Raw genomic sequence first — 22,310 nt, 5'->3', positions numbered from 1 at the left:
ATTATCAACCATACAATTTACTTTTCTACACTTGCACTAATTGACCAGTAGATGGCAGTATAGCTCACGGAAGTTCACGAGAAACAGGAAAAGACACCGCTTGTGGAGAGGCTTTTATTTTGAAAGAACAAAATCACTTTGGAGGACGCGCCTCCGAGGTGACGTCAGAGGAGTCAGGAAGTAGATTCGCTTACCTTCCGCACGTGGTGAAAATGGCTGCGAATGAAGAAAAACAACAGGGCCACAGACCCGGCGTTTACAAACAGAAAAACAAGGGACACAAACATGGCAAACACAGGACGAAAGGTGGAATTGAAAGAGAAAACAAAGGTAGGCCCCGCTCCGTGGCGAAGTGTCACAGATGTCGTTGCGTGTCTTTTGTGGTTGTTGCTTTGATTGACTCACGTGTTCTGCAGTCTGAAGATACTGAGAGGATGAGATAACACTCGTTTCAGTCAGACAGTTCATGACATTTGCTTTTAGATCGACTCCGGGTTATTTCGCTGGATCTACGTGCAGCTGAGAGTCACAGTCAAATGTACGGCGATCTGCAGCCAACGATCAAATTCATGGTCAATATTTGCATCAGTACTTATTAAGATGCAAGCTCTCACTTTTTCTCATTAAATGCAAATCAAATACTTGCATTTAATTGTTTTCATAAATGAGCAAAAAATAAATACAACTATTGAAACTTGTTGGGGAGAAGAAATTGAACTGTTATTGATTAGATTTTTTTTGTTTTTGTTCTTTTGTTGCCATTTTGATATTTAAACACTCAACAGAAAAAGCTCAGTGAGTGCAAAGTTGTAACTAGGCCTGTCACTATAACTACTTTTTTCTGGTCGATTAAATTGTTCCAGAGGTTATTGCGATAAATTGTAATATTGTTATTTTGAAATCATTGTCTAGCTTTACAGTGATGTTGGCCCGATAAAGCAAGAACACATTCTCAAATATCAATAGACTTTGGATTCCAGCACAGGTGGAAAACCTGGAACTGGAAGACATTTTAAATACTCAAAATAAATAAACAAGACAACAAATAAAATTAGTAGTTGAGATCAAAGCACCAGACTGAGGACATTTGTCCTCCAGTATTTGGTAGAAAGAGAAAAAAACGACAAATCATGCAGGTGTAAATTATTGAGTTTGTTTTAATTTATCATGCGATTAATTGACTTATTTCCTGTTGCGACAGGCCTAGTTATAACTTCACACTCTTTGTCTTTTTTTTTCTCCCCCAGTTGTTTTCCTGATTTTAAAAAGAACTCCGTCTCTTTAACGCCCTTGTTCCCGTGTTCCTCCTAGGCCGGGTGTCAGTGATGACCCTTTCTAAAAAACAGAGGAAAGAGCTGAGGAAGATGGACAGACGACATAAAGCCAATCAGCTTCGGAAAACGAAGAAAGACCAGGTCATTTCAATGCACACGAAGAACAAAACATTTAAAATATCCGATCTGTTGCAAAGTTAACTTTTTTTTTTTGTCCCCTTAGGTTCTGACGGAAAAGCGACGACTCGGCAGCAGGGACGGTCCTCCTCACCTGGTGGCCGTGGTGTCCCTGCATGCTAATGGCGACGCCGGGGCGGTTTGCACGCTGCTACGTGGCGAAGGCGCCGGGGGCGTGGTGCACCTGGAGCGATGCGTCAGCGGCGTCGGAGATAGTTTTGGACTGATTATGCCTCGCTTCAAACAGAGGTTCACATTTCTAAACCAGAGCACAGGTACGATTTGTTGAATGTTTGGTATTGGGGTTTTTTTTAATCAAAAGTTTGGTTTTAAAAAGTTGCATAAATGAAGTAGTGTATTTATTCAACTGTTTTTTATTCTGTTGTTTTTCTCTTATCTTGTACTGTCTATTTTCTACTGTGACAGCTTAAATGTCCCAGTAATAAAAGATTATCGTATATAATCTTTAATCCCATATTTAGCTGGCTTTTTTATATACTTTTTTTTGTTGAGGCTGGGAATTTACATATACTGTATAACAAGGCACATAATCAAGTTTTTTTCCTCACTCTCTCATGTTAAATCAAAACAAAATTAGCATGTTTTAGGTCAGTTAGTGTCAACAACGTTATCTTTTTTATCTATTATTTGCCAAATGTCAAAATACTCTGGGAGAGGATTTTTCTTCTTTTCTTGTTGCTTTACAATGTGAACTGAAGGCAATTCATGCCTCTTAGAGACTCAAAATGTTATATTATCTTTTGAAAAAAGAAAAACTGTTAAAATTATGGCCCAATACTTACCATTGAGAAGCTGTTATCATTTTTAAAGAAGCAATATTTTACTTATATTTTTTTATTTTAAAATGAAGAAAAACAGATTCTACAGCAGTTTCTGTTACTCGATGTTGGTATTTCTAGAAAAATTGACAAGAAAACCAAGATTAAAGATAAATCAAAATTGTTTGCCATTTTTAGTTTTACATTTTCCTTCTATGTTTTATTGAACTTAAGCGGTCTCAGAGTTCATGCTGCTGGTTGGTTTGTTTCTAAGCTGAATATGGTTGCGGTACTTTGTTATGATGTATTTAATAAATGGGAAATTTTACATAGTTTATTTAAAAGACTAATAATTTTCCCGTTTGGGGTGCCGATCCCTAATTAGAGCTGATTATAGATTGACATGACCATTGTTCAGATTATTGGCAAACTGGGTTGTGCCTTTCTAATATTTTTATTTTATTTTATTTTTTGTAGCTCAGAATAGCTATTGTTTGAAATTTTCTTCCTCCCATTTTTCAAGCTCTTCTCCTTGTGTCTTTGGCCAGATGACATGCACTCCCTGCTGGATGTTGCCAAGGTTGCAGACAGCCTGGTGTTTGTCCTGGACTCAACTGAAGGCTGGGACGCTTACGGAGATCATTGTCTGTCTTGTCTCTTCGCTCAGGGCCTCCCCAGCCATGGTTGGTTCCCATATTTTGTACAGTATGTGGAAAATTTGACACCATTTTCCTGGTTTTGTCTTCTAAGATCTAATTTCTCCTGAATTTCTCGCTCCACCCCTGTGCAGCTCTGGTGTGTCAGGGTTTGTCTGACATCTCAGTGAAGAAGCGGGTCGATTTCAGAAAAGCTCTGTCAAAGATCACAGAGGTCCGCTTCCCGGACAGCCGCCTCTTCCCGTTGGACTCGGATCAAGACGCCACCCTCCTCCTCAGGCACCTGGGAAGCCAGAGGCAACGGAAGCTGGGCTTCCGTTCCAGACGATCCCATCTTTTGGCCGAGCGCGTGGCGTTCACGCCAAATGGCCCCGCGGAGGGGGTCGGCGGGCTCAGCGGCCTGGGGACCCTGCGTGTGTCCGGGTACGTCCGAGGTCGTGCCCTCCACGCCAACAGACTGGTGCACATCAGCGGGCACGGGGACTTTCAGCTGAGTCAGATCGACGCTCCGCCGGACCCTCTGCCCCTCAACCTGACCGCAGTCAGAAGGGGAAAAGATGTTGAGATGAAGGTAGACGTTAAACCACAGGCATCAAGGTGTACATCAAGCATTTTGTAAAATCCTCTCAAATAAATATAGCAGGGTGATGATAAAGTAGAGGCCACTGTAAAGGTTTAAAAAGAAATACTTGTCAGAACTTTTATTTTGTAACCAAGCAATTAAGGACAACTGAATTAAACGTCTATTATTGAAGAGCTATTAAATTCATACTTTGTGTTTCTCGTGTAATGGGCCATAAAAAATAATTTTAATGAACTTAAATTCATAAAACATTTTCCACATTTGTTCAGGAATGTGGAGCTCCAAAGTTTGGCACATTTTTCAAAACTACATCTGAATAATCATCTGTTCTGTGAATAAAATGTGTTGTTTTTTTTAAAGTGTTAAATCAGCGGTATAGTGATTAAATGTGTGTTGATTTAAAAAATAATGCTTAAATGCTGAAACCATTCATTTTAGAAGCGCGTTTGATTCTCACAATATGGTAAGTTTGACTAGAAATATGACGTTTGCACAAACCTTTTTCACAAAAAGCTGAAGATTGCGAACTTTTCAGAACAGAAAAGCCTCCCTCGCTCAGCTCCTCCAGACTCCTTCGACTCGACACGGTTCAGCTTCATCCTGCAAAACAACAGAAAACGTAAATGTCAAAACATCTTTAATTTTGCCATTAGCATAACATGTTGTCATTTTGTTGTTTTCAGGACGGAGATGAAAACGAGGCCCCAGTGCGGGTGCTGATGAAGGCGGACCCGTCCAGCCAGCAGAGTCTGCAGGCGGAGGCGGAGGTGGACCCCATGGACGGAGAGCAGACATGGCCGACAGAACAAGAGCTGCTCGACGCTGAAGGTGAGGAGACAGGGTCCTAAAACTGGAAGCAAGTAAGAGGAGAAATTAAGACAACAAAACAAATCACGGAAGACATGAGTATCTCGATTTGTAATGAATCATAAAGGTACAGGAAACAATCCTACGGAGCTACTTTAGATCAAATTTTCAGTTTTGTAAAATGCACCAATATGCCTCAACAGGCATGAGCACATTTGGTATCATCTGCAGGCTAACGGGTTACTCTCCTGGATGTTTCTTTCTTTGTTTAGAGGCCAGAAAGAACAAGCGTGTGATGAAAGTTCCTAAGGGAACATCTGACTACCAGGCCACATGGATCAATTACGAAGATGAGGAGAACGGTGAGACAGATGAAGAAAGCAGTGATGATGATGATGATGACCTAATGGATGAAGCTATGGATGGAGAGGATGAGGAGAATCGCTCTCAGGTAAGCTGACCGACAACAGATTTAAGTTGTTCAAGAAAATGCTCATTTGGATTTAAATAGCAAATGTAGTTATGACAACTGAATGTTATTCATGCTGACATGAATAGGCCAGTTTTTTTCCTGTCGCATTTTCTTAGTAACAGTATATTTTACATTGACCAAAAATGTCTTAGCTGACGATGTTTACCCGATACAACCAAAACAAGAAAATGCCATGATCCACCTTTAATCATGCTAAATTCTCAAAAATAAATTTCAGCAGAAAACCACCAGATAGCCAAAGAGAAATTGAAGAAGAAACAAACAAAAAGAATTACCCGCTCACACGAAACTCAAACGTTTTGCACAAGCAATTTTGTGGTACTTTTTGGGACTCTTTCAAGATCCGACCTTTGAACTTTAAGGTCAGTTTCTAAGTGGTTTCCCACAAATAACATCACACACCAGATGTATGACTGTGGATGTTTTTATTTTCTTGAATATATTTTTTTGCCAATCCTCTTTTCCCTGATGACGGCTCATGAGGAAAGAATGCCTCATCGAATGTCTCAGGTAACATAACAGCTAACGAGCTTCACCACTCTTTGTTTCTCTGACGTTTGCTGTACCTGAGTTACACTTATGGCTATAGTTAGAATTGGATAGTGTTATGATGTTGAAGGAGAAGGTTTCCAGAGAGATGTGTGGCGTTCATTTGCATTCACCCTTCTTTACCTAAAATTTAAAAAAAACATAATGCAACCAACGTCAGAATTCACCTGACTGCTAAGACTTAACCTTAGCATAAATCCAGTTATGCTGTTGAGGCCTCAGAGGATTGTTAGAACAAACGACATCACTCTTATTGTTAGATATTTCAAAACCAAATCCAGGTAACCTTTGCCTTGGATGAGTGAGGAAATGTTTTCACTATTCTTTCAATTTGTGCCTGTGGCATGACAAATCACAAAAACCAACAGTCAAGATCGCTTTCGGAAGACGGCGCCATCGTTCTGATGGCAACCAGGACGGCGTAACCGGCGGCGAAGTCGCAAAACGGCCGAGCGGTGCATACGTGACCCACAGACGGTGCACCTCTCTGCTGAGAGGCACTGTTTGTTTTCTGTGTCCGTCTCCAGCCTGCAGTGCCAGGCTGCTCGCCACATCACAACAATAGTGTTTGGAGCCAGAGTCCCGAGAGAAGCCTCCTGTCTTCCTGTCTTGTGAACCGAACTTCCTGTCTGGACGGAGGGAGGGGTCGAGCATTTATTTGTTTCCAGCGGCGTTTGAAGAGAAGTCGGAGCTCGGAGGGGGAGCAGGGGAAGCTGGCCTTATGAAAAGGGTTCATTACGACCCGTAATTGTTAATCGGGTCCATTTGATGTCGGCATTGGCGAGCAGGAATACGTAGGTCGTACGGGGTAACAATAGGCAAAGGGGCACTTCAAATGACAGTGATTATTATTACTGCGCCGAGGATGTTGGAGAGGTTGTGAATCAACCCCATGCTGTGCGTTTTCGTCTCATGTGTCAGACTTCTCATGTGATTTGCCTTTTGAGCGACTACTGATGATTCATTCCTCCCACACATGCAGTGCAACTGGAAGTAGGGTCTACGAAATTCTCAAATCCTGTCCATACTGTGCATCCTTGGCAGAGTCCTCCATTTATGTGTATGCAAAGCGACCATTCCAACAGGTTGAGTGCCAAATTAAAATAAATAACTTATGAAATAATGACTTAGATATGTCATTAATTTCTGAAAACTGGTAATAAATGTGGAATTAATTTTGTGTGCTTCAAATAAATGTTTTTTTTTAAATGAAATGGAGTTATTTCATGATTTAATTAATAATTGTATGTTCCTGTCCTGAAGCGCATCATGAATTAAAGGTTTAAAAGGTTTGGAAGTATGAGCAACCCCATCCTCTGTATCCCTAGTTTGGCCTGAAATATTTCTAATTTATCCACAAGAGAGCTTTCTGTGGTCAGGCTAGCACAGACTTCAGGATCAACGTGAGCTAACCAGCTAACACCGGCTATCGTTGGCCGACGCTCATTTGTGAACTTACTTGAGATATTTCAGACCAAAGAGATAGATTAACGTAAATGAATGCATGATCATGAAATCGAAGGACATGGATATCAGGTCCTAAAATGGAAAAAAAATGTTTCAAACAGAGCTCTAGTTAACAATTATTTTAGTGATCGACTATTCTATCAATTAATTTGATGATTAATCAAATAAAATATATTCTGCAGATGTTTCATGTCACCACTTAACCCATATTTTGTTTTACAAGATTGAACACATGGGAAGATGAAAACAAGCAAATCATTTTTAATTCCTGTATTTAAATAAGACGATGAGCATTTATGGCTAATATGCAATAAGAGCTTTTGTTTAGTAAAATCTTGATCATTACAGTGTAGGTCTGATCTGATGATTATTTTTTGGATTAACTGATAATGGAATAGCAAGAGGTGGTTAAAAGGTGCTAAAACTCCAAATTGAAGAGTTCTGAGTTGAACACGTTTACAAGCAAATTAGTTTTTTTTTTTTTATCTTAAAAAACAAATACACAATATGTGTATTTTTTTTTTACAGTTTTGGCTTCATTATTGCACTGTTACTGCTGCATTGTGTTGTTCTTTTTGCTAATTGCATTTTAGTTGCTGAAAAAAAGGAGCTGATTTTAGCGGTTAATCGTCCAGTTAATGATTAATTAATTGCTAAATTAGTTGACGGTTATTTCATTAATCATTTTATCACGATTAAGCCAATTAAATCTTTTTGGCCCTAGCGTTAAATAGAATTCGTGTCTGGACTAAAAGGAATAAACTCTTGATTTGATCTACTTTATCTGAGAGCTCTGGCTATATGTTTTAGTTTTTTTTGTGAATCTCTAAACCTTCCTTCTTCTTATTCCTCTTCAGGTCAATTCAACTTGAGAATATTTGTTTCTACTGCGAGACAAATGGTTATCTGCCTCGTTTTTACTTTTTTGTTTCCTCTTTCATGGCTCTGCAAAACGTCAAACGATGAAAGCCTCCCTAGTATTTTAGATTCAATTCTTCTGCGCTCCGCTTCCTTCTTGCCCAGGAGACTGGTTCCCAAGCTGCTTTGGAGGACGAGGAGGAGGAGGAGGAAGAGGAAGAGGAGTTGTGCTCCACAGAGAGAGGCGGAGCAGATCAGCAGTACGACGACAACATGGACGAAGCGGCAGAAGAAGAAGGCCTGAAGCGCTACCGGGAGGCGCGATCGCACGAGTTGTTTCCTGATGAGGTGGACACGCCCCTCGACGCTCCAGCTAGGATCAGGTCAGCGACCTTTCATGCGGGAGGAGGCGTTCTTTGAAGAGAAAAACACAAAAAAAGAGAGAAAAAAAACAATGACAGTTGACTCATCCCACAGATTTCAGCGCTATAGGGGCCTGAAAAGTTTCCGATCCTCGCCTTGGGACCCCATGGAGAACCTGCCTCCGGATTATTCACGCATATTCCAGTTCCAGAGCTTCGAACGCACTCGCCGCAGAATCCTGGCCGAGGCTGCCGCCGATGAGGAAGGAGCCATGGTATTGAAAAACAAACAAACCAAAAAAACAGCACTCGTCTTTCAGTGAAAAACAAACTTTTCTTTCTGACCGCATGTCCTTTCCTCCAGGACGGCTGGTACGTCACGCTGCACATCATCGACGTTCCTTTCTCCGTCATGGAGAGCGTCCAGTCTGGCAAGCCCCTGGTGCTGGTGTCTCTGCTGCCGCACGAGCAGAAGGTATCGTCTCCGTCGGAGTCGCAGACTGCGCGGCTTGCTGCTTTCTGGACTCATTCTGAATTGTTCCCCACTTTGAACAGATGTCAGTGATGCACCTCTTGGTGCAGAGGCACCCCAGCAACACGGAGCCAATCAAGTCCAAGGAGGAACTGGTGTTCCACTGCGGATTTCGAAGGTTTCGAGCCTCCCCTATATTCTCTCAGCACACTACAGGTGAGATATTTAGTCATCAAGCAGAAGTTTTCAATGTTAGTCGTCTTATGGCATCAATTCTTAATGTGTTTCATTGGGAATTTATGAGACAGACTAACAAAGTAGGACTTTTTTTTTTCTTTAAAGTTTATTATTTTTTCAATCTTTTTTCTTTACTTACAGCTGCAAGTATTGTAGTGTATGTCTCCACAGCAATACTGAAATTATTTATGAAAAAAAAATTATGATTTCACAAAAACAATTTCAGTTCCAGAAGTTATTGCGATTAACCATGATGTTGTTCAGAGACAATTTCCAAGGAACAAAATGGCATAATAATGCAATTACATCCTCTTCAAGATCAATAAACTTTAATTTCTAGCAATGATTTAGCGCTGGAACTGGAAGGCATTTTAAATATCCAAACTAAATAAACAACACAACCGAAACTGCAAATAAAATGGACATTGAAGTCTCTGAAAAACAAAAAATGCAGACAAATGCACCAGACTGAAGAAAAAACAAGTGTTTAGTTGTCGACCTTCGAGAAACCACTTGCTGCATTCTCGCTGGTTGTGCAGGAGGCTCCACTTCTGCTTCTCGCGTGTGAGTCTTAATGCTGAGTTGGGAGGCGTGGCCAGAAGCAGCTTATTTAAATTTAAAGTGACAAAGCCCTAAAACAGCTCATTCTAAAATCTCATTATCTTAAGAATGATTTTGTGCAAAAAAAATAAATAATAATAATGTCTCTACACAGCCCATAGAATAATTTTGCAAACTAAAAATGTTCCCTTACATTTGTTTTTTATTATTTCTTTATATAATGGCAAATGTATAACAAAAGTATTGTCCTGTACTCCAGCTGACAAGCATAAGATGGAGCGCTTCCTGAGGCCGGATGCACCCACCGTGGTGTCGGTGTACGCCCCCATCACCTTCCCCCCTGCGGGAGTGCTGCTCTTCAAACAGAGAAACGACGGTGAGACCGTCGACTAGTTTTTATTCAAGTCAATTCTGTGTTCTCCTGGAATTTCAGTCTTCCAAGTTTGCTCCCGTCGGCTCGTCTAGTGTCGCTCTAAGTTGTGTGTTTGTTTTTCTTTGTGTGTTCTGCAGGCGTCCAGGACCTGGTTGCTACAGGTAGCCTGCTCAGCTGCGACCCCCAGCGTGTCGTCCTGAAGCGGATCGTGCTGAGCGGACACCCGTTCAAAATCAACAGGCGTTCAGCCGTCGTCCGCTACATGTTCTTTAACAGAGGTGAGAAGACGGCACATTACTCTTCTCTGTACGCTGTCTGCAGAAATATTTACTGGATTTCAGGGGCACACAATAATTATAGGCACAATAATTATCGACCCAGTATGAAGAAATGTCAACGTCCGATATAACAGTTAGCACTGTTAACACTTTCAGTGGCGTGGCTTTATTTGCTTATTTTCCCATTCCAGCCTGAGACATTCACACAAATCAAGTATGTCTGTCAAAATCTATTTTGCTGGATGATAAATTGTCCCAGAAGTTATTGCAATAAACGATAATATCGCTGTTTTGCAGAGCATTTTTAAATCATATAATAGTAATGGCCTAATAGTGCAAGAACACATTCTCAAAGATCAATAAACTTTCAAATATTCAACATTTGAACTGGAAGACACTTAAAATATCCAAAACAACAAATAAAATGGATCATGAAGTCTTTGTGAACAAGATTGTACTCGTTGCAGACTTACCATCCAGTCTTGGGTAGAAAGAGAGAAAATTATGAGTCATGCTGATGGAAATTATTGAGTTTATTTTAATTAATTATGCAATGTATTGCTTATTGCGGCGGGCCCACATTCAAGCAGCGTCGGTATAATTGGAGAAAACAAATTTCCTATTGAAAATAAATAATTTGAAAACTCCCTCACGTCAGGGAGCGACTCTGTTATGATATTAATAATAGTTAAAAGTGACATTATACTTATTACTGCGTTACAGAAATGAGAACATGAAATGCTGACTCCCTATCTAGAAACTTCCAACATCATGTGAATGCAGCGTAATATAAAGGGAACAGCTGTATTTTGGAACTTCTTTAAGGTTTCAGATGAAGACAACACAAATATCGGGTAAAAGGAAAGAAAAAGAGATGTTAGCATGTGTTTCTGCTAGATTTTATTGTTTTTGTTCATTCCTGCAACAGACGACATCATGTGGTTCAAACCAGTGGAGCTGCGGACAAAATGGGGGAGGAGAGGCCACATCAAGGATGCTTTAGGTGAGGAAACGGTCGAATTATTCTCGTTTTCTAAACTCTTCTCACCAATGGGACTTCTAAATATTTTTTGCTTCATCATTTCAGGAACTCACGGTCACATGAAATGCGTATTTGATAATCAGCTTCGCTCCCAGGACACCGTCCTAATGAATTTGTACAAGAGAGTGTATCCTCGCTGGACGTACGACCCATACGTTCCCCCACAGTTACTTTGGTTCAAGAAAGAAGTGACCATTGAAATGGATGACTTGGATATGGAGTAGAAGAAGAATAAAAATAAAACACGAGAAACGGATAATGTTTAGAAATGTTTAAAAAATGAAAAACCTATTAAATAAACTAAATATCTTGCTAAGTACCTGTTTAGTTCTGATTTCCTGTGCTGCTTTTGACGTTTTTTTTAACCACTAGATGGCAGTAACGAATAAGTAATTATACATTTTTTACTATCATACTCAATTTTTGCTGAAATAAGGGTCAAGCAAATTTGATGGAAGACCCAACGAAGAGCACTGTGCTATTACTATTATTATTAATCCCACTTAATGATAAAACAAATGCAGGACCTGTTGCTACAACAACTTGTAATAATCTGAGCATTTCGTCATCCATCATTTCAATCTTTGAAGTCGCGGGTGTGTAGCCTTCAGCTGCATTAAAATGCAACAAGGACAAAATAATTACACAGAGATGATGCGATATTTGAGGAAGTGCAATCACGACACGAGAACTCCCAAGTCGTACTCGGAGTGCAAATTCCTGTCCGCAATCAATGAATTATGTTTCAGAATTCGGACAAATAGCAGCTGTCGGGTTGTATTTATTATCTTTTATCAAAGCCATGCTTCAGTGGATTTCGGTCCAAAAAGGGGGAATGAGAGAGAGGCTACCAGGGCGAAATAAATCACCGGTTTCAGAATGAGCCTGATGCAGAAAACAATTGTGGAAAGTACAAGATTAGGCATTTTATAAGCTGTTTCAAAATACATGGCAGTGCCAACATTACATCAGTTTAAAGGCAGGGGGGAAGAAAAGGGAATGGAAACAACTGTTTTCCAAGCACACTGTTCTTGAGGTCTCTCTCAAAAGTATTCACACCTCTGGATCTGTTTCACATTGTGACATGTTACAGGAGAAACTTCACTTTTACATGAACAAACTATTTGCAAAGTCACCTTGGATTCAAAGGTTTTTGACAAACTGTTTTGGTCCAGCTGCAATTTATCGAGGCGGGTATGTCTTGTTCAGCACAGCGATAAAGTACAAACTGTAGCTCCAGTTTCAAAAGGGGGCCGGAAAAGATTTATCTTAAAAATGTTGCCACGCTTTGTCAATTAAATTCAGTTTTAGACTTGGACTGGATCATTTAAGCACATGGATTTTATCAGCAGACAAAAAAAAGTAGCTAGTTGAGTAAAACATGCTAACTCTTTAGCATCAAATAAAATTCTCTGACTGAGCTTGATTTTTCCGATATAATTTCAGCCATAAGGAGAAGTTGTGATTTTTATTTTTATTTTTTTGGTGCTGCTGCAGTGATTTAGTAACTTACTAAACCGGTTATTTGAGGGTATCGGAGTAAAAAGGGAAGTGAACGTCACACTTTTCAGATTTTTATTTGTCAGCATTTTAAGGCCACGCGTTGTCGTCCTCTCATCTCGTGTTTTGCTCAGTCGTATGTCATCTTGATTAAACTCCACCAGTCATTTTCTTTTTGGGCCACAAAGAGCCGGTTGTGGTAGAACGTATTGATAAAGCTTCTGCATTTAATTTGCGTCACTGTGGTCTTTTCACAATGATGCAATTTGGCAAAAACTAATTTGACAAAATAATATTCAAGCACAAAACAGAACCATTTTTATGGCCCTCTAGAGTCGAGAGCTGTGGCTCCGCAGCTGCCAGTGGCTCTCTGGACCTTCTTTGACTGAAAATTATAAAGAAGTACTTTTTGTCTCCTTTTTTTTCCCCCTCTAAAGGTGCTCTAAATCAATTTTATTTAATTCGCCTGAAAACAACCAGAAAAGGTTGCAGACCCCAGAAATAGTTCAGACGGGCCGGATTTGGCCCGCGGGCCTCCAGTTTGACATGCTTGACATTGATGTTTGTGGTTTTATTGTGAAAACTACTTCTTTTAGGCATTGTACACCACAACATCCTCAGAGGAGAAGCGTTTACATCTTAAAACGCTCTGATAAAACTCTTTATCTCACCACAGTGGTCTTGACCCATAACCCTTCTTCTCAGATCCAGTCAACACTCACACACACACACACACACACACACACACACACACACACACACACACACACACACACACACACACACACACACACGTTCGGATCACAATCTCTTTGTTGTTTTGAAAATCTAAAACCGAAACGCTTTCCAGCTTTGTGTCCTTCCCTCCTGGCCCGTTCTTTCTTGTGTAGAAAAACATTGATTTATATGACATTCAGTATTTATCGTAAAAGAAAAATAAAATACAAAAAAAAGTGCTGAACTCTTCACATGATTCTGCATGATTCATCCCCGCATTAAATTGGGTCTGAACCGCAGAGGCATGCCAGAAGGTGAGAAAGAAAGTAAGGTGAGAAAGAAAGTAAGTTAAAAGTTCACTTTGTTTTTATTTGATTACAGTTGGAAAAAGTGGAAGAAGAAGAAGAAAAAAATGGCTGCCTGCCTCTTACACTGCAAAAGCACAAAATCTCACCAAGTACTTTTTATTTTCTGGCAATATGACAAAATACATGATGAAAATTTTTATCTCACCATTTATAGCTCCAGTATCAAATTAATTCACTTGTAACTTGGGAAAAATGCCCAGTTAAAAGTTGGAACGACAGACCAGTGGAATTGGTACTTTTTACAAATCAAAAGTAAGAAATTATTTACTTGACACAAGCTCAGTAGTGACATGTGTTTCAAGATACTTGCACTAGAATAGGCCAAAATGGTAAAATGTAGTTTTTACCGTGCAGGAGGGCAAACCGGAAGTGACAGCATCCAGAAGAAATAGGACATTTCATTATTTAATTTTTTTTGTACGTCTTTTGAAGACTGATTTTTTTTTTTTCATTTTAATTCTTCAGGAGGTGGCAACTCACGGTAAGAGGAGTCAAAATACTGGGAAAAAAAAATAAGTTGAGCACAAATCTCCCCCCCCCCCAGTCCCGCTGCCCGCCCCTTCTCACCCAACACTATCAATTTTAAACAGATAAACATTTAGCTGCCTTCGGAGGGGGGACCAACAGCGACGTGGTGAGACTGCCTCCAGCCCATAAGTGAAGTGTGTGTTTGGCACACGCTCTCATCAGAGGACACGAATGCTGGTGACTTTTAGTGCTGCTGGGATCAGGAATGTCCTGCGGTTCCCAGTTCACTGCCACCACACTCCAGTTGGCTCTCACCAGAGATATAATGGGTGAGAGGTTTTTCCGTTGGATGTGGATAAAGAAACGGAAGGAGAGAGAGAAAGAGAGACAAGGGGAGATAAAGGATGTACAGTAAAAGAATGTTTTTTTTTTGTTGTTTTTTTTAAAGGATGGGGGAGGAGCAGAATTGGGAAATTAAAATAAACATTAGTGGGTGACAAGAAGAAAAAAAACAAAAAAAGAGTGAAACAGATGAGTGTGAGAGTCTAAAGCGATGTGGGCGAGGGAGCAGAGGAGTGAGAGTGGCTGGCGTTTATGGGTTGCAGATGTGGCGTGCTGGGGTTTTGGCAGGGGCCCCGAGTGAGCCTGGATCCTGCACCGGCTGGGTGGCACCAGGGTGAGAGGGAGGTCACCGCGCCGCAGCACAGAGCCCCATAAAACAGCCAGGAAAGGGTCTCGAACCCTCGCCGTTTTCAGAACGCCATGCGTTACACTTTCTGTGTTCAGTCGCGCTCAGAAAACGAAGCGCCGCTGGCAAACAAGGCAGGTTTAATGCAAAAAACACCAAGAATGGAGCAGAGAAGACATCGAATTTAAAAGCGCGGCCCCGTCAGACCGTGAGGAATCACGCGGTTTCAGGAATGAGTTCCTTTTCTGCTCACATCAGAGCTGAAGTCACTAAAACTGAAAGCGGTTCTGACACTGAGATGAACAGAATAACTAGTCACATTGACTGAAGTATTTTTAGGCCCGAGAAGCTAAGCGCTGCGAAGGCCTATTGTAATAATACTGATTAATATTACGATTCTGCCTTTTCGGGGGTTACATCATATTCCAAAACTCACCGAACTTGGTGGATGTACGCAGCCTGTGTGAAACTTACGTATTTTAAGGTCATCGCAAAAATTGACGACCTTAAAAGAAACGGCTCAATGGCGCCACCTAGCAACATTTAAAAGACCCTCCACTATGACTACGTCATTGTAGAGACTTGAAATTTGGTACACTTGTAGAGCTCCCCAAGACGCTCAGACAATACAATTCATGTCACAGTGGAAGTCCAACAGAAAGTCGGCCATTTTGGCCGAGTTTGACCCCATTTTGGCTGTTTACAGCCTCGGCGTTTGATCGAACTCCTCCTCGGGATTTCGACCGAAGGTCAGTCTTTTCATAAGGCGTGGCCAATTCAAAGTTATCCAAATGGTGAGTTTTTGAGTATACTGAAGGGGCGTTACCAGGGGTCAAAGTTCACCAACTCGCCATGAAACATGAAACTGTTGCATCTCCTACACAAAAACTCACAAACTCAACATCATCAGGTGTCGTACAACACCCAATGGTCAGATGATGACATCACTTAGGCCATGCCCCCTGAGAACAGGAAGCGTCTTGTTTTGCTGTGAACGGTCGCTATTTTACCTCTTTGAGCTAATCAACATGAAACTGTGTCCAGACACAAGACATGTCGGTGTGTTGTGGATCCCAACCCTGATTGTTTTGATGGAGCAGGTGGGCGTTAGGGTTAGGGTAGGGATAGGGTTAGCCAAACGTATGGCAACGTATTCCAGTTTCGAGCCGAGCTGGTCCAAACTCTCCAGTATCCACCCGCCGACAGGAATCCCTAAGAATCCTTGGTGAGTGTGGGCCTTTGGGCTGGGGCCAGTTTTGGCGCCATATGCAATTCTTTCCCTAATTCAAATGGCAGTACATTATATGTAGTAAGAATTGATGCATGGCATATTTAATATATGTTTACATTCATAAATATCCCCAAAATAAAATTAATACATCAGCTTGTGAGTTTTATATAAAGCGCAATATTTGAAAAGCACACATTTGTGAAGAAAAAGAAAACTTTTAGGGCTGGCCCCCTAAAATTGGTGCCCTGGGCTGTAAGCCCTTCTAAAATCTAGTCCACATTTTAGAAAGATATAGAAGTTAGTGAGTTATAACTACTTGATTTTTATTTTAAAAGGTGACTTACTTAACTTACAACGTTGGTGAAATGCATAAGTGAAATAATCTGCCAACGGACTTTGAATTCATTTAAGATTTTCAACTGAAGAAACATTATGAAATCGCTCTGCATCGTTTTTTCCCTCCGTTCCAGTTCCACTCTACTTTGTGTCTGTCTATTGTAACGTTAGAAGAGCTACGTATCGTTTTCTTTGTGATTGCTGAATGTTTTTTTGTTTTTTTTCTCTTTCCTGTGGCACATTTCACTGCATTTTAATAAAAGAGAATGTCTAAGTGCAGGAAGTGCTTCTGTATCCAGTTGCCCTGGTTTCTTCAGGAGAGCACAAGTTGCAAGCATCTGAAGGACCTTTGAGACTCAGAGGAGGCTGACCAACGCAGGTAGTGATGTGCTGCTTATGGCACACAACAAAAAGCAAAAAAAATCTAAATATTTTATCTATGTAACATGAGCCTTTAGTTGAGAGAAGATGATTTTTTTTTAATCAGAACTGATCTGTTTGTGATGAAAAGCTGAGTTTGTCAGTTAGCTGCAGCCAAAAATGTCAAAAAACTCATTTATAAATCTGATTTTGCTGTTTTTTTTTTAAACATAATATTCATACACATGCCATTAAAAGGACAGATATCACACAAGAGCAGAGCTTTATGATCACTTTTCAGTTTTTATTAGGGTTTTATTCAAACAAAAATTGCATGTTGAAAATGATTGACCAGCGGTAGTACAGAAATCCAACCACTTAATGTGATAATGGTGTAGAAATGACTCACTCTTCCAGGAAAAACATTTATTTACTGTCGTCAGTGGCCACGCTAACCCGCATTCGTGGCAGACTTTGTTGTGCAGAACTAGCTGCAGCAATGCAGAGAGCAAGGAAAAAGGTCCGAGCAGCGCGTACGTCAGGAAGATTGACAGAGCTTAAGACCCTCTTCCTGGTTCCGATCGGTTGTCTCTGACTGGGGGTTGTGGGTTTCTGCAGATGGCAGAAGGACCACGTGGAGGTTCTCGGTGTTTTCACAGCGTCTGTTTCATGTTAAACTGTCACAACATAGTGAGAGTTTTAGCAAATGCATAATTTTTATTTTTTTTTTAAATCAATGTTACATACTGCAACTTTACCCACAATGATAAAATATATCTGATCTTCAAAGCAGTGAGCGAAATGGCAAACGGCAAATAACAAATTCATTTTAATGCCACTTTTGTAAACCTTTCCCTTCCATATTTTGTTTACTTCAACATCAACTCTGCTCTGTTTCCCCCCTTTTCCTCTGGCGATATCCTTCCTTCCCTCCTCTGTTACCCCCCACCCACCTTCCCTTTTTTTTGTGCTCCATCTCAGCCTGGTCTTGACTCCATGCTTCCTGGGGCCCGGCCAAGACCCCGCGTCCCAGGAGGGGCCAGGGAGGAGACGGAGAAAGGGGGAGAAGACGAGACCCGGCTCCAAAACCGCAAGTGCTTCGCCCCCTCACCCCCACCCCGCTCTCCGCTCCTCTCGCCTGGCACGGAGGACGGGACAGGGCGCTTCGCGTGCGCACACCGACAGAGAGGCGATGCACGGGGGAGCCCGATCTGAGAACACACACACAAAAAAATGTGTCGGAGGAAAAACCTGGTGAGCAGATTGGAGCTGCCAGCGACGAGGAGCAAAGATGATCTGCACAAGTTTTTTTCTTTCTTTCTTTTTTTAAGTCCCAGAGGATGAGACAGAAAAACATCTTCAGATGCCTCGAACCAGTTTTGTAACTCTCAGAAATCACCTCCCCTTGTCCCTCTGCAAAAACAACAAAAACATCATCCTGACATTTTTTGGACGAGCAGCAGTGAAGCTGCACCTGCACCAAAAACGCAGCGCAGGTTCAACAGTCCACGACCTGACACGCTCACAAATCACATCGTGGTTCCCTTTAAAGTGCAGATGCCTCTCTTTCTCTCTCCGCTTCTCCTGATTATCCAGGTGGGAATTAACTCTGAATAGAAAGAAGAAGAAGAAGAAGAAAGAAGAAACAAATCCGACCTGCTCTACTTTCACCCCCTCATCCTCCTCGTCCACAGTCGGGCCTCCCAGAGTGTTTTCCTGGTGACATCACCTCGCAAAGAACCTGGCAGGCCGCTCTCTCCCTCCGCGGCCGCATCACTCGCTTCTCCCAGCGCTTCCTGCCGTGATGATGTCACGACGCATATGGTTTTCAGCAACACGAAGCCGGAAAAGTGATTTAAGTCAGTGAAGAGGAGAAGCGGAGTTTAAAAAAAAAAAACAAAAAGAAAGAAAGAAAGAAAAAGAGAAAAACTCAAAAGTTTCCCTCTTAAACCTCTGTGTGCACCGTAAGTGGAAGCTACAGGGGAGGGAAAATAAAGTAAAATAAAAAAAAGTGGGGGGGATGCAGCGCTGTATGAGGCTAATGAGGGGAGACCAGGGTCCAATTATCGGACAGCCATGTGCTGAGCAGACCCGCGAGGGGAGAAACATGCTAGCAACGCCGCTAGGAGAAGACGGAAAACCAGGCTCCACGTCCCTGTTGTTGAAGACAACTGCATTTCATCGCGGCTGTAATCTAATGCTCTCGAGGTATAACTAAAAGAAACTAATCACACGTCGGAACACAACCAGCGTCGGTGGACTTTTCAGTCTGTTTGCTCTGTTAGCATTGCTAGCTAAACGTTGGCTGGAGATCAATTCACATCAGCTTTCCTATTATTAAAGTCATTTCTTCAGTGACACACACATGGACGATTGGCATGCGGGAATCTGGAAACACAGGGAGTGAGTTATCGTTCTGGATAAAAATATATTTTAAAAAATGCCAGAAATATTCCCTCTAAGGCAACTAATTGTCATTTTGGGCCAAATCCAGATCATAAATGCTCTTAAAGGGCCAGTTGTGCCAGGATGTCTTGATAAAACTTGTTCACAAGCCAATTCGTAAAATTAAATAATATTATTGAACATGTTTTCAGTCTCCAGGCGTTTGCGATTTTTTTGGTAACGTTTTTGCAATAAAACTCAAAGCGTTCGTGACACTAATTTGGAAATATTTGCACCTACTTATGCAAAGTTTTGTTCCTTGCTGTATAGATCATGGACTAGCCTGGCATCAATTAAGGCTGAGGCAGCTGATTAGTGCAAGTAAGGAAGTTTTTTACAATTTTTGAGAAAAAAATCTGCAATAAACTCTTAATTATGTGCTTGCGCAAAGTAGTTGTTTGGGATTTGTTGAGTGTGCGTGAATTTCCACGATAATTTTCAGGAAGCTGGAGGGATTCATTGACATAATTTAGCAGTAATCGGGTAAAAACTGCATCGATTTGATTGATAACATAATATTTAAACACACCCTGTGTTTAGTCTGGAATCTAGAGGGCCACATAAGAAGCGATGGAGGTTCCAGAGGGGACAGGGGAAGTCAAAGCAAGCAATATGCATACCGCATTGTGCCTTAAAAGCAACATCAGTTGTTGCTAAAGTGATTCTTATTTTTTCCCTGTCGGAAAAAAAAAAAAAAGATGATTAGGAGATCAGTTATTGCGAGCATAAACCCGTCTTCTGTAGTTCTCTTTGGTCCCGTGAAATGACCTGCAACTTCACTGCAACTGGACCAACTCCAGTAGTCAAGTTCTCTGGCTAAAACCTTGAGACGTTGGCAGGGTCTTAAATTTCAGAGAAAATTCGACTGATTTTATTTTCTGCCTATTATGCACGGAAGTTGAAAGACTAGGTTTTTTATAACAAAATAGTTGCTCATTGCCTTTAAAAATCACAGTAGATTGCTTTGGTTAGATTTAAAGTGGATGTATGATGCATTTAAGCCCTTCCTTTTCACATGTAAATCGTTCACTTATGGTCCATGTAAGATTCATAAACCCTTCTGATCGGGAGTGTTTGAGTGTGAGGGGATCCATGCGAACGTGAGCACCTGAAATGGGCAGGAGCATTAAGATACTGGGCAATGTGCCCTGGTTGATGACAACTATGACAAATCAAGCCTTATCCTTTTGGGGTCAGGCGGGGTGCTGGTGCCTATGTCCAGACGAGAGGCGGGGAACACTCCGGGCAGGTTGCTGCCCCATCATAGGGCAACACAGACAGACAGGACAAACCATCATGCACACATCCACAACAAGGGGGAATATAAAGAGACCAATTCAAGTGGCAGTCATGTTTTTTGGGAGGAAGCCAGAGTACTAACGCATGCACGAAAAGAACATGTCAACATGCAGAAAGACCCCATACCGGGAATCAAACCCAGGACCTTCTTGCTGCAAGGCAGCAGTGCTACCGTTCAGCTAATGGCTTCACCTTCGAGATGGTCAAATATGAAAGCAGCCTAATCTGTGCTTCCAACATGCTGGACACGCATGCTGGCGCAAACTTCTTCTGCCCACTCCTCAACCCCACAACCATGAATCTTATCTGAGGATTCGTCACTTTTGCTCTCTTGGCAGGTAGACTATGCGGTCAGTTGAGCCAACGTTTTCTGGCGGTCCACCTGAACTCGGATTAGCTTGAGAGGCATCATATTGATCTGAATTTGCTAGTGCAGCATCCTGTCCCTCCTGCAGATGGCGCTTGGAGATGGTGGTAAGGGGGGCTTACCATCATTTCTGCTTACACCCCTTTAGTGAGGGGTAAAGGGGCAAATGATGGTGAGCGGGGTAAGAGAGGATAAGAGAGGAAATGAGGGTAAGTTAATGAGACGCTAGTATTTGTTAAATAATAATTATAATAATACTACCACCACTAATAATGATGATGATTGGTCTTTAGTTGAGCCAACACTTATTTTTTACAGTGTGCCACAGTGGTTTTTGATAATGGAAGAACGTGTCATGTTGTAAAGCCTAAAATAAAAGTGTTTATTCTACATAATATCCCCCTTTTAAGCGTATGATCCACCGGGCTTCTTCGTTGATAGAATCGATATCCCACTTTGAGTTTAGGCAAGAAAGTAACAAAGCTTATCTGTCAACGTAGCAAAGGCCGACAGTTTCATCAGTTACATTATCAGTAATTTAGTATCTGTCTTATAAATGACAGAGATATCGTATCTTGATGGGGCGTCACTGAAACCTGCAGCAACGCTCATCTCAGTCTGATTGAGAAAAAAGATGGAACACTGGATTTTTGTTCCAAGTGTCCACAAAACCAGAAACAATTTGGCAAGCACGCTTCCGTTTTACGATATATAAAAAAATGAGAGGAATATTTCTTATCTGGCACTAATCATGGCATGATAATTGCCCCCACCCATCACCACCATATGGGTAAAAAAAAAGAAAGAAAAAAAAGCTATAGCGACCGAATGTGGACAAACGTTCTGCTCATTTGAAATGACACGTCTTGCACGCCCTCGCACTAAAGCTGTCGAGAAGCCGCTCATTACGATGAATTAGGAGAGGCCTGCGCGTAAATGTCGAGCCTACCGTTCAATTTCTGGTGGCGGTGGGAATCCGAAGCTCGAGAGGCGGGGGTGCGTCTGGTATGGCGGAGTGGTCATGGCAAGTCATCACAGAGAGATATGTGTGGCCCTGTCGCTGTCTTGAAACGAGAGAGAAACTCAAAAGAAACAGGGTGACGGATTGGAACAAGAGAACGACAGGAGAGAGTCAAAAGGGCCCGGTGCGATGGAGGCCGTGAAAAAGAGCGGAACATCTGTTTTAAGGTGATAAAGTCACTTTTAGCCAGTCCTGCCTATTGTTCGGCAAGCGCTCGGTCTTGTGTTCTGGCAGCCACAAATGGAACAATAATAAGGTGATCGCGTTATTCATCACTATAAACGTCGGAACGAGGCGGGCCCCGGGGGCCTCGAGTAGCACGGTGACCTCCGCAACATGTGGGCGACCGCGAGATTCTGTTACAGTCATTCGGAGCGCCCCTTCATTGTGTTTTCCATAGTTGCTGAGGTTCTGCACATGCAAAAAGAAAGAAAGAAAGAAAAAAGCTGCAACCCTCACACTTGAAGAAATAGTCCGGGTGGCGGAAGGTGTGTGATTTAGAGGGTGACAGCTGGCTGTTAAAGGACTTAGCTTTGCTCGGA

General features: G+C 41.6%; 1 protein-coding gene across 1 annotated transcript; it reads left to right on the top strand.

Moving 5' to 3' along the window:
* The first annotated feature begins 182 nt into the window (after positions 1-182).
* tsr1 (TSR1 ribosome maturation factor) lies at positions 183-11,295 on the top strand. Its single transcript, XM_055045748.1, has 15 exons — positions 183-330; positions 1,312-1,415; positions 1,498-1,726; positions 2,779-2,913; positions 3,021-3,457; positions 4,153-4,297; positions 4,549-4,727; positions 7,809-8,026; positions 8,121-8,280; positions 8,370-8,480; positions 8,561-8,693; positions 9,535-9,651; positions 9,786-9,926; positions 10,855-10,929; positions 11,014-11,295. The coding sequence occupies exons 1-15, from the start codon at positions 213-215 to the stop codon at positions 11,190-11,192; spliced, it is 2,481 nt and encodes an 826-aa protein (XP_054901723.1). The 5' UTR covers positions 183-212; the 3' UTR covers positions 11,193-11,295.
* The last annotated feature ends 11,015 nt before the right edge of the window (positions 11,296-22,310 follow it).

The sequence above is a fragment of the Poeciliopsis prolifica genome, unplaced genomic scaffold (assembly GCF_027474105.1).
Source record: "Poeciliopsis prolifica strain line A6 unplaced genomic scaffold, Auburn_PproV2 SCAFFOLD022, whole genome shotgun sequence".
Classification (NCBI taxonomy): Eukaryota; Metazoa; Chordata; class Actinopteri; order Cyprinodontiformes; family Poeciliidae; genus Poeciliopsis; species Poeciliopsis prolifica.
Note: the sequence above shows the minus strand (reverse complement) of the source record. Positions and strands in the feature narration are given on the sequence as shown.

Bases quoted from the DNA above. Each gene is read 5' to 3' on its own strand.
- tsr1 (XM_055045748.1), top strand. From the start codon at position 213: ATGGCTGCGAATGAAGAAAAACAACAGGGCCACAGACCCGGCGTTTAC. The intron at 8,027-8,120 runs GTCAGCGACCTT...CTCATCCCACAG, and splicing joins GACGCTCCAGCTAGGATCAG to ATTTCAGCGCTATAGGGGCC. The intron at 10,930-11,013 runs GTGAGGAAACGG...TCATCATTTCAG, and splicing joins CCACATCAAGGATGCTTTAG to GAACTCACGGTCACATGAAA.